This window comes from Merops nubicus, unplaced genomic scaffold, assembly GCF_000691845.1.
Source record: "Merops nubicus isolate BGI_N331 unplaced genomic scaffold, ASM69184v1 scaffold15207, whole genome shotgun sequence".
NCBI lineage: Eukaryota > Metazoa > Chordata > Aves > Coraciiformes > Meropidae > Merops > Merops nubicus.
The window spans coordinates 18,147-34,206 of record NW_008621118.1 but is presented as its reverse complement, the minus strand read 5'-3'; the positions used below and the strand labels follow the sequence as shown (position 1 = coordinate 34,206).

At 38.8% G+C, this 16,060-nt stretch overlaps 1 protein-coding gene across 1 annotated transcript in view; it reads left to right on the top strand.

Annotated features, from left to right (window-relative positions):
• DACH2 (dachshund family transcription factor 2) overlaps positions 1 to 16,060 on the top strand; it is a gene marked incomplete at its 5' end in the record, with an annotated part of 136,552 nt that overhangs the window by 105,539 nt on the left and 14,953 nt on the right. The window contains 2 exons of the mRNA XM_008944358.1: positions 14,658 to 14,803; positions 15,308 to 15,455. Coding sequence (XP_008942606.1) covers positions 14,658 to 14,803; positions 15,308 to 15,455 — 294 coding nt within the window. The remainder of the gene's footprint in view (positions 1 to 14,657; positions 14,804 to 15,307; positions 15,456 to 16,060) is intronic.

Sequence of the window (16,060 nt, the reverse complement as noted above, 5' to 3'; positions counted from 1 at the left end):
CTTAAGCAAGGAAAAGTCTCCCCAAAATAATAATGCTGTATCATCCAGAGGTGTTAGTGAACAGACTGTTTATACCATGCAGTTTTAGAAGTAGGCATCCAAAAGGCTTTGACTGAAGAGGCTGAGGAGCTGTGCTGTAGGGCGTGGGAACTCCTCACACTGGCTTTACTGGCAAAGCCAGAGTTTCTGAGCCTGCATCATCAGTTTTTCCTGACCTTCTGATTCTCAACTTACTTCAGCATTGCTAAATCTTGAATGCAGTTATTTCCTTACCTCTTAGGTCATATATGTCTCACATGAATCTGTGTGTCTAGCATTAATTATCTGTAGAAATATGCATAAACACTTCCAAATGAATACGTATTCAATACAATAATGCATCTTTATCTACTGAAGTATCCTTTATGAAAAACTATTGATTAAAAGCCAAGATTAAAGCTGCTTTCATCAGCAGTGCAGCTTTGCTGAATAAACCTTATATTTGACCATATTTTCAAAGTGGCCACGTATAAGTCATGAGAATAATTACCATTGCATCATTTGAAGTCTGTGAATGAGGGATTTCAGAATGAAAAGCATATGTAGCTGTGCTGATTACACAGAATAAATTATTCTCAAGCCTCACATTTATATCAGTACATTTTTTATTGCATGGAAAATGCGTGTCCACAAAAAGATAATGATCACCTAAGTTTTGCTGTAAACATTTTTTAAGTATGTATCTGAAATTCCTTTTGGAAATGTTTATGATCTGCTTCCACATTGCAACATGCATGGTAAGAAAATCTTGCTTGCAAGCCAGTGACTGTTTTTAAACAGTTTTCCAAATTGCACTGGATAATAGCTCATGTACAAAAATTGGTGTGTTTTGTATTTTAAAAAAAGCAGCTTAACATTTTCTAAGCTCTGACAAATTTCTCCCTAGCTCATTTTTAATGTAATAATAGGATTAGTTTAGCTGTCCCTGTATTTTTTTCTATACATAGGCACTGGTGGTATATTAGGAATACTTCTGGGTCATTCTAGTTCTGTCTTACTCCTTTTTTACTCTTTAGAGGCCTCTGTGGACGTGGAGGCTGTCGCTGTTGAAGGCTTTGTTCTGTTCTGTGTTTTTTTGCCTTTCTCTCACTGCATGTACATGTGTGTACACGACCCATAACACAGATATTTAGGACCCAATTCTGTTGCTATGATTTTGATAAAGCATTTCTGGAACTCTTTGTATTTCAATTAAAGATTTACATCTCTCCTTTTGGCTCAAAACTTATTTTTAAAGGCCAGAAGAGACAAGAAATCTCAAACCATAAACATGGTAAGTGAAATATCCATAGTACCTTCAGTTAATGACATTTCCTTAAAGCAGATAAGTTACTGAGCCCCCTTTAAAAAAAACATGGGTGTTAATTTACTGTTTCCTTTCATCTGTTGAAATAATGACTTTCCTTTTTTGCCTTCAATAGTTTGTTCTGGTCGTTAACATTTCTGTAAAATTAAGTTTGAAAGGTGCTTTTAATGTTCAGATAGACTGCAGTGCACATTTGACTGTTAAAATCAACCTACTTAAGGCAGAACTAATGTTTAACACTCGCAGCTATTTGAAGTAGTTCACTGCCCAGTTTAATGGTGCTGCCAAGGGCAATGGTCACATTATGTGCTGTTATATTTTGGGGGGTTTGTTATGCTGGCAATAAAGACAATCCATGATATTTCTGAAAACATTGGCTTAGATCTTAAAGACATCATTTTTCTACTAACAAGCTCTAAACTGTAATTTCTTGGGGAGTGGCTGACACTAACCCCTGCTCTTGGCCATGTACCCCATTTAGGAGTCCTAGCTGCTTGCTACAGTGCTGCTGGTGAACGGCTTCTCCTGCAAGCTCTGCTGAGAAAGACCTGACCAAACTGTACAGAACCCCCAGTGATGGTCAGCTGCAGAGGGAGAAGTGATCCTATATAATGGGAACAGAATTTTTCATTTTGTGTGGCCTCAGGACAGTTCTAAGACATCTGCACTGGCAGGTGAAGAGTAACCCTGGCTAGCCCAGCCTGGCCTGGTGGGTGCTTGGTGCAGGAGGCAGGCATGGCGTGGGCACGACTGGGCTGGTGCACTGTGGACCATCTCTGTTGTGGTCATAGCCTGGCCAGTAGGATCTGTTTTGCTGCAGGTTTATTTTGTGCTTTTTGTGTGGATTTTGCTGCTTTAGTTGCTTTACAGGTGGGTGTCTCTGTCAGGCACCGTTTGCAGTATAAAAACGCTCCTCCAGCCTTGCACTGAAAATCGACCTTCCCAATGGCCAAATGAACTTTAAGCCATTCCTCACTTCCTCAGTCTGTGGATTTTAGAATGTTGGTCAAATAAGATTATTTATGGGGATCTTCAGGCAAATAGTATGTAAGAAAGTGTAACTAGTTCTTTTTGTAGTGGAGTTGATGCAAACTTCACTTGAGGTCCCATGGGAGATGCAGCGTGTAGGACTGCCCCAAGTAACCCACATCTGGGGGAGTGAGTAGATTACACATCGTGTCTGTTCCTCTGTGAGATCATGAATTTATAACAAAAAGCTGCTTTTTCTTCTTTGATAAGCAGGAGCAGAGAGAGAATTTCAAGATGAAACCATACATCTTCTCCACCACAAAAAAAAATTATATATATATATTTACTAAATAGTGAGTAAAATTTTCCCCTTGGCTGGTCTAGTGCAATTTTACAAGCTTCAACAATGTTGAATGGATGTTATTGAGAAGTGAATTTGGCTCATTCTTTTTATGCTTTTAATAAATACCCAAGGGAAAGGCAGTTGTTCAAGGGAAATGAAATACAAATAAACATAGAATTTATTCTCAGTAGGCATTCTGGGGAACTTGGAGTCTGAGTTTTATGCCATGTTTTTTTTCCTCTTACTTGCAAGGAAAACTAAAATATTCATATAAGCTGTCAGGTCTCTAAAGCAAATTCATCCTTTCTAAAAAATAAACCAAAATATAGATTCAGTGGTTAGAACAGAAACAATGTGAAACATAACAAATGACATTTCTGCTCCAAAGTACATCACTGTAATGGACCATATTATTCTGGACTGTGGATACAAATGATTTTTTTTTTTCACAGCATCCTGTAACAATTCTTGAGACACAACCATGCACAAACATCATTTGTAATTATAGCAGTTTGCCATTTTCCTCTGCTCCATCCTTATTTCTTGTTTGATTGATAATCCACATACTTCAAGCTAATGAAGGTTCTTCATGCTGCCACTTAATAGACATTATCAGGTTTTACAACCTAAATTTCAGGACAATGTTGGCATTTTTTTGGTTGAAGGAAAAAACTAAAAAAATATGTAGTTGCTTCACAGTGCATTTTTTCACATAGCTTCCCAGGCTGCCACAGAGAGGTACAGTCAGTGGAGAATGTTTATTGGTATAAAGAGTAATTGAGACTGTAAGTTTCATTTCAGATTAATCATTGCCCAAACTTTCAAAAAGTTAAAACATTTTCAATTTTTTTTTTTTTTTAAATTTGTGACTCCCCAAGTAGTGTCCTGTGGAGAGGCAGAGGCATCCTTTCTGGATCCACTATTATTTTGATTACCAATTACTTAATTTTCTGTATTATTAATTCTGACACTGTGACTTAAAAAAAAAAAATAAATGTATTTGCACAGTCTAATAGCTGCTGGACTAAACAAATCATATAAAGAGATTCTTTATGGTCCTGCAAAGCCAACTTAGATAAGTTTGTCAGAAGCTATGTAGATTGCTTTTAAGTCAGTGTTTGATACTAGAGTATAAATCCAGACTGTATACGTCACAGAAGCAAGAACATATTTTACTCTTTGAAAACGAGTGAGCTGCAAAGATTCCACAGTACCTGAACAGAGATTGGCTCTTGAAAAACATGTTTTATTTAATTTTTTAGAAGCTACGTGGGAAAATAGCTTTCCAGGTAAGGTTCATGATTCATAAATAATTTGATCCACTGCTTATTTTTCATCAGCTGCACACTTGCATGTTTGAATAAACCACCCAGAAATAGCTTCAGCACCACGGGTTGCAGTAACCTTTGTGGGAACTTCAGAGCTCACGTATGGCATCAGTACCTTTCAGAATTTTACAAAACTAGCTGATTAAATCTGATTTTAAATACTACTTTCAGTCTAGAACCCTGCCTTTTTAATGCTCAATTCAAACATTGTTTGGTTGTGTTTATTCAGCGCGTGTAAAGCACTGCTTGACATGTATTAGACCTCACAGAGCAGTGCACAGCTGTAGCCCATCCAGCATTTTCCAAATGAGTTTGCACAAGGAATAAAAGATTGCCATCTGAGCAACACTGGAGGGAGACAAGAGCAGACAAAAGGCAGTTAAGCACTACAAAAAAAAGAAAAGACCCTGTTGAGAGAGAAATTTCTGAGCAAACGCCTCAATTTCACAGGGAGATACTGTAGCAGGCAGCGTACATTGATTTTAGCACATGAAGTACATTGCATTTGGGATTCATTAGGCTTCATTTTGTGCACTCTGGTGAATGGGTACGTCAGCTCCTCTCACAAGTAATGCCTGGTTTCAAAGCAAGGGGGTAGAATAAACCACAGTGAAAATAGAATGTGCCCTGCAAAGAGGGTTAAGCCAGTTTTAAAAGGAAAATGCTTTGGTTGCTAAAAGCTTTGAGTCACAGTAGCAGTAATCAGAACCTAAACACTTCTAAAGGGGTTCATGTCGTAGAGTTTTAGTGTGACTTATCAACACCAGTAAGTCTGTGCTCCCATCTGACCTTCTGGGAGTCCCACTAAAGGCCTGATGCACTGCTGGAGTGCAGAGCCCTATTGCTGTCGTTTGGAGGAAAAGACACAGATGACTGTTTGATAAATTATAGCTATTCACTTTTTTACTGAATATGGGCGTGGTATTTTTGAGTTTAGTCACATCAAATCTGAGGCTGGTTTGAAATCTGTTTGTGAATGCATGAGAGCTCTGGATTCCTGGGTTTCTGTGTAATTTGTCTTGGTTTGTATTTTGTTTTTAGTTGAGAAGCACGTAAGCCCAAGAGATTTATCCAAATATCTGTTAAGTCAATTTTGTGCAGTAGTGGTGACACCAGTGGCATTTTTTGTCTTAGAGTCTACTATAAATTACAGTGATGTAGAGGCAAAATGTTCATGAAGGTTCTCTAATATTTTCTAGCATGATTGGTTTGCAGTGCCAGGCACTAAAAGAATGAGATTGTACATGCACATGGCTGTGAGGAAATAAACACTTTATTGCTCAGTTCTCTAGCTTCTGTGCTTTGCCTTCAGCAGATATTAGGCTGTTAATAATGAAATTAGCCCAAGCAGCAGGGCTTTACTGCCAAGCTTTACTACACGCAGCATTCCGTAGCTGAGCGTCACTTTGTGCTGTTCCAGGTTGCTGGCACAGGTGCTTGAGGTCTTGGGCAGAGGGAAGAGTAGGAGAACATGTTCAGCCCCATCTGAAGGGAGGTCACAGCAGATTAGTGACAGATAGCTGCAGCTTTTAGTAGAAAGTTTTCCTCTTTTCTCCTTTCCCCAGTATTTGAACTTTTCAAAGAGCTTGGGATGAGCGACAGCAGTAGGCTTAACAGTGATTAGGTTGTAGAGTAGTGGATGTGGACTACTTGGTGGTTAGCTTACATTTATACCCTGATAGCAGCTGCCGTTTGGGTCAGGAGGAGTTTTCCCTCTTGATAGATGGGCTGTGTGCTAGGAAAACTTGTCTTTCCCCAGAGCCTGATGTAATTATTTGGTGGTGAGGAGCTGTGCTGTGCTGCTGCGGCCGTGCGGCTCCGCGGCGAGAGCGCCCGCAGCGCTGATAGGTGGGGGTCAGATCAGCCTGTCTCTGAGAGGGAAGAGCCACATCCCAGGACAACGTTTCTGTCAGAGGGCCTGTTACCTGCCCTCTCATGGAAGAGGGGAGGAGGACTGGGACAAGCCAAATGCTGACCGTTGCATTGCAGGTCAGTTCCGTACCCTTTAACCTGTGCGGGAGATATGGACGGTACCAAAAAACCCACTTTGGGCACCAAGGGCATCTAAGCAGAGTGTTTCTTTGTTAGCATCAGAAGAATTCACCATCCAAAAGGAAACTTTTAAGGTGATCATCTTTCTGGCTTCATTTTCCTGCTAATGTAATTGTGTTTCTCTCAGCAATCGAGCTTTGAAAGCTGTCTCATTTCTGCAGTGCAAAAATCCTGCTGGTGAACATCCTCCAGTTGCACTCATAATTATTGCTGATTAGAAATGCCCTGGCCTGACAGCACCAGGGAAATTAATAAGAGAAGCTTTCTACAAGTTTTAGAAGATGAGCAAAGACATACTCCCTCTTAAAATTATTTAAGCAGGTGCTGTGGGAAGCCATTGCTTTTATAAGGCTCTTCAGATGTTTACAGCAAAACATTTTTTCCCAGTGATTGAATTTTTCAAAGTACTAAAATACCATGGAGAAATATGTTTCCCACCAGTTTTATGGCTCCCTGGATGCATTCTATACAAACCTTGTATCTGCCTGGACACAAACACTCTATTGCAAAAAGATATCTTGCCATTTTAACAAGCTATACTGCTTTGAAAGGACACACTGCATCACCAGTGGGAATGTCAGTACCTTAAGAGTAATACTTCTTTAAGGGCACTATTTTATTAAAGCAGACCTTAGTAATTTGTTCCTGACTGTTATACACCCTTATTTTATTAAAGGTATTTTACATCTGTGGAGGAGATTACTACCAGTCCTATTTTCTCCACTGCTTGGCTTTAATGGATGGTGTGGAATATAATATTTATTAAGCCTAAGCAGAGGAGGACATAATAGCAGAATTGTCCTTTATAACCTATTTTACACTGTTGTAAAATAAACCTTAATAAAGCAGGAATAATTATCCAGGAATATCCAGGAAATTGAGCACTCTGCCTGCTTCAAATATTTGGAGGACTTAACTGCTTATTACACATGTACTTGAAGAAATTTTTACTCAACAGTAACAATATTTATATTAGTTTGGTACTATTTTAAAATATATTTAAGAGATGAAGTACCTTGTGTGTCATAATGACTAGGTTAGCATAAATCCTACAATACTTCACTATAATCTCTATATAGTACTGTGCAATCCTACAGAAGACAAAGACATTACAAACCTATTTATCCTTACTAACATTGAGCTTTAGAGTTCCTTGACATTATTGTGCTGGTGATCACTAAGCTTTGCTGTCAGGGAATAATGTCATTCCTGAATACCTTTAGGTTGGCTTATGGCCAGAGAGGGCTTCATGTTTCATGCCTGGACCCCACAAGGCATTGGGCGTTGTGATTCCAGCCTGGTTTAGCCCGAGATTAGGAACTCACACTTTACAGCTAGCATATGCACAGCTGTCATTTGCATAGTTCTCTGGACCAGGAAGACAGCTTCAAAAAAGCCTTTCCTGGTGGCACTTCTGGAGCCTTAGCAGGCAGGAGGAGTTTTCAGGTGCAAAATGGGAACACAAGTGCACGTGTCACACCAGTGAAAATTTGGTTGCACTGACCACAGCTATCTGGAAACACTTATATAGTTGTATGGATTTGGTAAATAGGAAAAAAATTGAGAGTTTCTAATGAGATCTGTTTCAAATGATGACATATGCATGGTGGACACTGATACTCTCCAGCCAGCTCTGGCTGCCTGTGCTGGGTGGGCTGCCAGTTCTGTTAACAGACCTTTCTTCAGCCTGAACACCATCAGCCTGTTCCTATTTCTCCTCACTACACCCAGCCTGTGTTTCTTCACCTTTCTTATGCAATAATTTTGCTGTTTTGTGTCCTGCTTCTTGGATGGCTTTGCTTTTCTGTTTCTTGGGATTTCTCTTTATGGTGGCAGTCACCGAAACCTGACTCAAAGTTAAAAAAAAAGAAGGATTTGTATTAAGGACCTAATGCAGCTTTGCAGGAAACCAATTCCTGATCAGATATACCAGGAGGACTGGGAAAGCAGTTCCTATATTTCCCCCTCCTTCCTGATTTCTTCCTCCTGTTGTCCTATTTATATATATTTTTTTCGTAAATGAATATTGTGGAAGTGATTTGGACTAAAGTTATTACGTTAATTATCCAAACTGACATTTTTGCAGTGTGTGAAAGGACAGGGTGGTATGTAAAATAGATGCACTAGGAACACCTACAGTATGACAACAAGTAGCAGGGTAATTGCTGAAAATGAAGTCTTTTCTGCTATCCCTTCCCTTCAACATCTGTTGTTCCATATGGAGTCATAAATATTTGCAACAAAATAGTTGAAGAAATAATCTCAACATTAATAGGGAAAAGCTGAATCCGCCAAGAAAATGGAAGAATTTTTTTTTTCTTGGCAAGTTCCTCCTACCCATCCTCATCTGACAGTTTAAAATCTGAGTGAAAGAATAGTCAGACTACAGCAACGCTTAGAAATCACTATGGAAAAAAAAACCTTTGTGAATGTTGGTAGGAGAGGTAGCTGAGAAACATTTTATAACCTCTCAATAATGGCCGTGAGGAGGATTTTGTTTATTTTGTTTCATTTTCCTCCTTTCTTCCACGCCACAGTAGTTTTATTACTCGCCTTTTATTGAACAGTTCACATTTTCCCCTTTCTCTGCTTCTAGGAATCCTGCTCCTCGTCGGTGTGAGGAGTGACAGGGAACTGGTACTGGCTGCACGTAACGAGTTACTTTAAATTACCATGTGGAAAATGCAGATCAATAGTACTTAAGCATCTGTGTAAGCTCAGAAGCAACTTAAAGCCCAGAACAACTTTAATTGTTTTGGAATCAAAACCTGCCTGAGGAGCAGCTCGTAGGACTAAGCAGATATAATAACAATGCACACAGACTATAAATTGGAAATAATTGTTGTTTATAAAAGATAGAATTTTTGAAGGCTTTTTCTATATTTATTAGTAGTCTTAATTGTACTTATGGTTCTCCTTAGTGGCCAGAATTTAATCAATCAGGTGACATCAGTTAGATCTGGTTTTTTGTAATCTGTACATATTGAACTTCAGACTGAAGTTACTTGCAAGGAAACACTTTAGTTCTGATGTCTAACTAGTGAACAGCAGCACTTCTCTAGTTTTTCAGTATTGCAAACCTGGTATCTCATCAACCTTGAGTCCTTTTTCTTTTTGAAAGATTTGAATTAATAAACTATTTTCAGGTGTTTTTACCATCAGTGCCTTGTGAACATCAGTGTATATTGTAAATATAAGGTTATAAATAGGTATCATTTTCTGTGTTATTAATGAGAGTACATTGATGAAAATGTCAAAGCTGTATAATTACACACCTCTTGATAAAGAATGCACAGATAAAGACGATTTGTAAACTGTAATTTCAGCCTTTCCTAGTGAAATTTTCCTTTCTCTGGTTTTTGTCTCCTTCTCCTAGTCAAACCTATGCCCCTGCTTTTTGCTGTCCCTCAGGAAAACTCACCCTCCTCATCCCTGAGAACAGGTCCATGAGAGCTGGCAGGTGCATGGCTTGCACAGTTTGCTTTCTCCTTTTTTTCACCACTCCAAATATTCCATTTTTCCTAATCAGCACGTGGCTCTAAATCTGACAGACATGGTCTACGTTTTCCCCTTGTGTTCAAAACAACAAAAAGCTTTTATTAAACATTTCTTCAGGACTCAGCCAACTGATTTCAGAGTGCCTGGGTGAGAAGCAGCTGGGACACAGACACCAGGAAGCAGAGCATAGTTGATGTTACTGCTTTGTGATAGTTTCCAACAGCTGCTAAGGCCATCCTGGAAGTGTGTATATAATAATCAGATACTATTTTTAAAATGAGTTTCTTTATGGGAAAGCTCAGTGGTGAAAAATGCTTGTGCGCTATCAAGTTGTATCAATCATTTGAAAACGAAATAAAATCTGATTTAAAGCTAGTGCACTGGATTAATCAGCTACTCCCCAATTGCATTCATTGACCCTGTTCATTCAGGGACTGTAATTAAGAAAAACAGCAGTGACTTTAAATTCGGCACCTGAATCACAAGGTTAAAGCAGTAAATTTCTAAGTCTGATTGGTGCCAGGCTGGGAGGAGGTGTCTCTTTTTTCACTGATGAACAGGAGTGCTCAGCTCCTGGCAGGGAAGCAATGAGTGAGGGATAAAAAGGCAGGCAGAGGTTTATGGAGGATTTTCAGAGTTATTAAGGCACTGAAGACAGATAACCCCATCCTTGCAGACTTATAAAATATTTGAATTAAACAATGCTGCTGGTTACAAGGGTTTCATACTTACTGTAAAAAAAAAAATCAACTTCTACTAGGTTCTAGTTGAGCATGACAGAAGTTACCATGTGTTAAGATTACAATATGAAGTCTCTTTTTATAAAAAAAAAAAAAACAAACAAACAAAAAAACAAAACAACAACAACAAAAAAAACCTGCTTTTTGTAATCAAAAAATAGAATTTGAGGCTTAATTCTGGCCATGTTTGGACACCACTGCCTGCCACTGTTGTGAAGCAGATGTACAACTGGAAGTCAAGGCTCCTCTTGACACTATAAAGATAGATCAGGTTGCATGATTCGGTAAGATTTGGGAAAATAATGCTATTTTGAGTAAAAGTGTATCTTATTTTTAGAGATGAGTAGCAGGTACAACCCCGCTGATATTGCAGATCCTCTGTTTTTATTTTGTTAAAAGTCAAAAAGGTCCATGAGAATATTTAGGCTGTTCTTTTGTAACTATGCACCATTAACTGTAATCCCTATCACTCCAATCTGGAGCTCAAAGAATTATAATTACAATAAAACATTTTAGTCCTTAGGTTTCTAAATTGTATGTCACAGGCTGGGAAAAGGAGTGACCCAGCTGCCACCGATGTCCAAAACCATCTTATTAATGCTGGCTGACGGCTTTCTGAGATAAAATGTCTTGGTTTGTAACTAACAGATTAATAACTATAAATTTAGTATAAATTGTTACTCTTTTCTCCATATGCCACAGCTTTATTTCATGCATGAGCTATATTCTGTTAGCTCCTGGAGGTGAGTAATGCTTATACAGCTCCAGATAAAGTTTTGGAGTGTATGTGGAAAAAATAACTTGATGGTCTAACTAGAATTAGTCAAGATGTAAATTGTAGCTTTAATATTTCTACCTTGTTTTGAGAGGGATGTGACATGCCAAGTGTGTCAGGTACATGAGTGATGGATTTAAAAACATGCCTTCTGAAAGAATATAAACCAGCTGGCAAATAAAATTGCCTGTTGGTTTGGGACATGCACTGTCGCACGGGGAGCAATTCGCCTTCCTCGCGTGCCCAGCGCTGCGTTTAGTCCGTCGGCTGGTGCTTCATTTTCCTATCCCCATTTCTGCAACTTAGGCAGGAGACAGACGATGAAATACTTCAGCATATTGAATGAAGAACAAGAAACTTTCTAGCAGATTTCCAGGGATAATATTCCATTCACTGTTGGTGTTTGCTGCGTGTTTCTTTTTTTCTACAACATAATTCTTGCTTTCGTCTATTCATCTGGATGCCAGCTCGAAATTAAAATAAAAGGACTGCACTCTAAATGGATTCCTGAATGCTATTGTGAAGCGTGGCAGGTTTCACAAACAAGCTCGATAAAAGTAGTTCCCACTTTGCTTCAATAAATGGAGAGGCTGTTTGTGTCCTTGGTTAGATTGGAGTTGTCCTAGCTTTATTTCTTGCTTATTCTGTTGTACCGTATGTGTGAGCGCAGCTTTTAGCATTTATATTTTTAGTGTTCTTTCAACAAAATGCTTAAATCAACATCTTTTTTTTTCTGTTAAAAAGATGCATTTGTACAATCTGCAAAAAATGCTCCCAACACATGCCATTTTTAATTGCTTTACCAATTACAATTCCTCAGGTCTAGCTAATAAATTTCTGCCTAACTGTGCACTTATTCAGAATACGGGCAAGATGTAGACACCATTCAGATGTGAAGACCTATTACAAGATTGAAATAGATTTCTAATGCATTTATCATTCATCTTTGCAGAGTGTGATTTCAATCAGAAAAAAAAAATGATGAATGGTTTGACAGTTTCCTCCCATATAGGCTAACACATAATATGCTGCTTCTAGTTTTCAGCTATTACAGACTTTAACATGCAATGTGACCTTGGTCTGCAAAGCATGTTTGGTTAGCACAAAAACTTAATCATAAGAAGTCATAAGTAGAATCCTTCTTCTTTACTGCCCTTTTTCTGGGACTTGGAAATTTATTGCTTCTGGGACAGGTAGGATATGAACAATGGGCCAAATAGAGTCCAGGGTTATCTCATCTGTGTGAAAACTGCTGCTGAAAATCGATGTGACCTCTGCTACACTGTCATCCCAATTCCCACCCTCTGTGTCCTATTTGTCTTTTGGTAGAAGCTTAGATCTGTGTGCTGTCTCTATGTGTCTCTCTTGGGCCAGATTATCAAAATGAATCATTGCCTGCATACCTCTTATATTTCTATTTATTTTCCTGGTGTTGACTAGGTCTGATGAAATATGATTCTTTTTGCATTTGATCCTCACTGCAGCAAGCAGCACCTAATTTAGCTGTGTCTATCTCTTTAAAGAAGAGTAATACTATTTTGAAACTTCAATCTGCCGTACAGTAACATTACAAACCATAGACCATGCAACCTGTCTTCACAGTCAATAGTCATTTTCCTTTCGGCCAATTTAATGTTATTACTTTCATCTCCAAATAGTAGAGATTTCTAGAGATTTTAAAGCAGCTCTAGTTTTGTTATGCATACTTCATGCATTTCTTTTTCAGATGCCACTTCTGCTTAGTCTTTTGTGACTCCATGGCTTAGATGTTATTTCTGTGTAGCATCACACACAACAACTAATCAATTTATTCTAAAAAAGGTTTCTAAATATGAGAAATGGCATATCTGAGTCGGCAGGAACTCTGTGCTCTGAGTATATTACCAGAGTTGGGTTTTTTTTTAAACAAATGAATCATTTAAATTTTGTGAACATAGCTCTAAAATGATAGCTACAAAGATGAGTAGAGGTTACTGGGTTTTGTTGTTATTAGTCCTGAGGAATCATTATGAAGATGTTCCATTTAATGAACTCACACAGTGAAAACAAAATACTCCCTAAACAGAGATTTCAAAGAATACTTGAAAACAGCTAATACTTCTGGTTCATCATCAGTAGGTGTGTTTTTGAAGCACAGCAAAAATGTTTGCTGCTCAGGAGGTGCTCCTGGAGCGTGTTAACCAGGTAATGGCACTGCTGTAGGGACACCATGGCTTAGTTTGCTGTTATCAGATTCCTTCTGGGGTGTTTGGGTTGTTTTTTCTTTAAGTAAGAGGGGTGGGAGAAGAAGCCCTTCTGAATATGGTATGGTCTAATTGTAAATCCTGGCTTTAATAAGACCAAGACACTTGACAAATGGAACCATGAGGACTGGCTGTGCCGTTGCCCTTAGACAGCACACGCATCATGAACCTGTGCTCAAGAGACTAGTTGCAAGCTTTGCTGAAAAACACTTGCTGAGAACATATTCTTCATGATTTCTGCCAGTTATGAACATATTATATATAGACTAGACTTCCCTGAAATATTAGAGAAGTATTTTTTTTAACATTTCAGAGTAGAAGAAATGTGCAGGGTTTGCCTTTAAGGACTGCTATATTTTAATGTTGTGGGTTTTCAAGAGTTAACTTCTTTAAAATGAATACATGGGGAAGAAGTACTCACAGGGATCTGAGAGGAGGAGATACATTTCAATCCTTAAATGTGTTTAAATTATCCTATTCAGAAATAGGTGATAGTACTGATTCATCACAAAGTTTAAAGGATTTTTGAAAAATAACGGCTCATGTTTCTTTCTGGATACACGTTTCTGCTGCCTGTGCCCAGCTTGATCTGTAACAACATAATCTGCTGGAAACAACGAGCGCAGGGGAAGCGACCGGGTCCCAGTGCTGCAGTCTGTAGGAGATGCATCAATCTCATCCTGGGCAGTAAGTGGCAGGAGAGGGGCTGGAGCTGGAGCACATCTCCTGCCCGGCCATCCCTCTGGCCCCTGCCACCCAGGTCGCTCTGTACTCCTCTGCTGAGCAGAGATAACTCAGCAAAGCATTTTTTGGCTACCGCCAGGACTAGAAAGGCTGACAGTAGCAAGGTGCTTGTTAAGGAAACCTGGGCTGACACTTCACGGCCAACGTGGAGCTGGTGCTAGCTAAGCAGGAGGGGATGAGTCAGTGGAGATTATTTACTGCTGAGTATGGGAAGGGGAACGTTAAAGGAGTAAAGAGATGTGATACGTTTCTTGATTAGAATTTTGTCAAGGTTATAGCAACAAAAAATGCACATCACAGAGTAGCAAACATGATAGAATGAAGAAAGGTCATTCAGGTTTAATGAACTGTGTAATACTGTTATAATTCTGTAGTATAATTCTGTAGAATTTGATATAATAGTCTATACTCTATTACAGCTGTGTTATTGTCTCCAGTATATTTATTATTGTTCTGTACTGTTTTACAAACTTACCTTAGCCACAAAGCCTGAAACAACGTCAGTTTTACTAATGTGCTTGTGTCTTGACTTCCAGGTAAACAGAACACTAGTTGCTAGAAATTACGTTTACCTATATTTCCAATCCTTTCTGATGTTGCTTTTAAACCTGTCTTTACAGAAGAGGTCCAAATTGCCATTCCAATAATGAAACCAACCTTAGATAAAGTCCAACTGGCTGGACAGGCCTTGCCTCCTGGATTTCCGGCGCCTTTTCTTTTTGCTGATGGTCTTTCATCAGTAGAAACACTATTAACCAACATTCAGGTAAATTATTCTCCATAGGGCCAGGCTGTGTCATGGTAGATAAACTGGGTTTCTTTTTCAGGCTCTTTAAAAAAGTTTCTGAAACTATTTCATATCTGCAATTCTAATTTCTTTTATTTAATGTAATGCTCAGGTTTCCACTGTCTGGCATTATCGATCGTGAAGGGGTTTCATACATTGTCTATTTGACTTAATAGTTGGCAATAATGGTCGTATTAAAATTCACCAGTCTCATTATTCCTCCTTTGCTTCTCCCTGCAGCTGACCAAGGTCAGCAAGATATCACACTCCATTTGTAATAAAGCACATCAGTAGGGTGAGTTAGCAAACGCTATCTGAATGCCACAAAATGGCTCAGGTAGAACATCTGGCTACTTCAGATGCCCAGTTGCATTCCAGGTCCATTTTTCTGTTTTCATAGAGGGTGTAAAAGAAACAAATGGATGAATTTTGTCACTGCTGAAACAGAATGGTGTTTTCAGATCTTGTATTTTTGTGTTTTAGGGCCTACTGAAAGTGGCTGTGGACAATGCGAGAGTCCAGGAGAAACAGATACAGCAGGAAAAGAAGGAGTTAAAGATGGAGCTGTGTAGAGAGAGAGAACTAAGAGAGAGCTTGGAAAGGCAACTCACAGCTGAGCTGCAAAGCAGAGGTGAGTGAATGAAAAATGGAGTTTAGATATCTATTAAATGTATAACCCGTTGGCATTTCCAGCCCGAGCTGCTGAGGACCTGGAGTTAACTGACATTCATACTTCAGTGTAATGCAGCAGTGGACTAGCACTGGTAATGAAAGATTTAAATTTAATAAAAACAGAATGAAGCACACTGTTCTGTAAGCAGAAGGAACAGTGACTGAAGGATTATTTCCTGGAGGGCAACTGGCCTCAGAGAGTTTTGGCAGTTTCTGTGGAGGAGAGCTGATTCAGTTTCATGGCTTTCACATGTATTATTGCCACGCTGCCTGTGTATTCCCAGCCCGATTTCTTCATTTGACAGCTTTAATTTCTTTTGTTTTCTGCTATTATCCTCCAAGCACTGAGAATCAGTCTTACTGTGAGAAAGATAACATGTCCATAATTTGGGTATTTAGGTGATTTTTTTCATTACCTTACTACTTATCTAGCCCATATTTCTGTACTTTAGGTGCTAGTTTTTCTTGTAGATAACCTCACCGCAACAAAATAGAGCTACAAGGAATTGTCTACCTGAGTGCAAGATCTAAAGCAAATAACCCTAGATAATATTTTTTCCATCC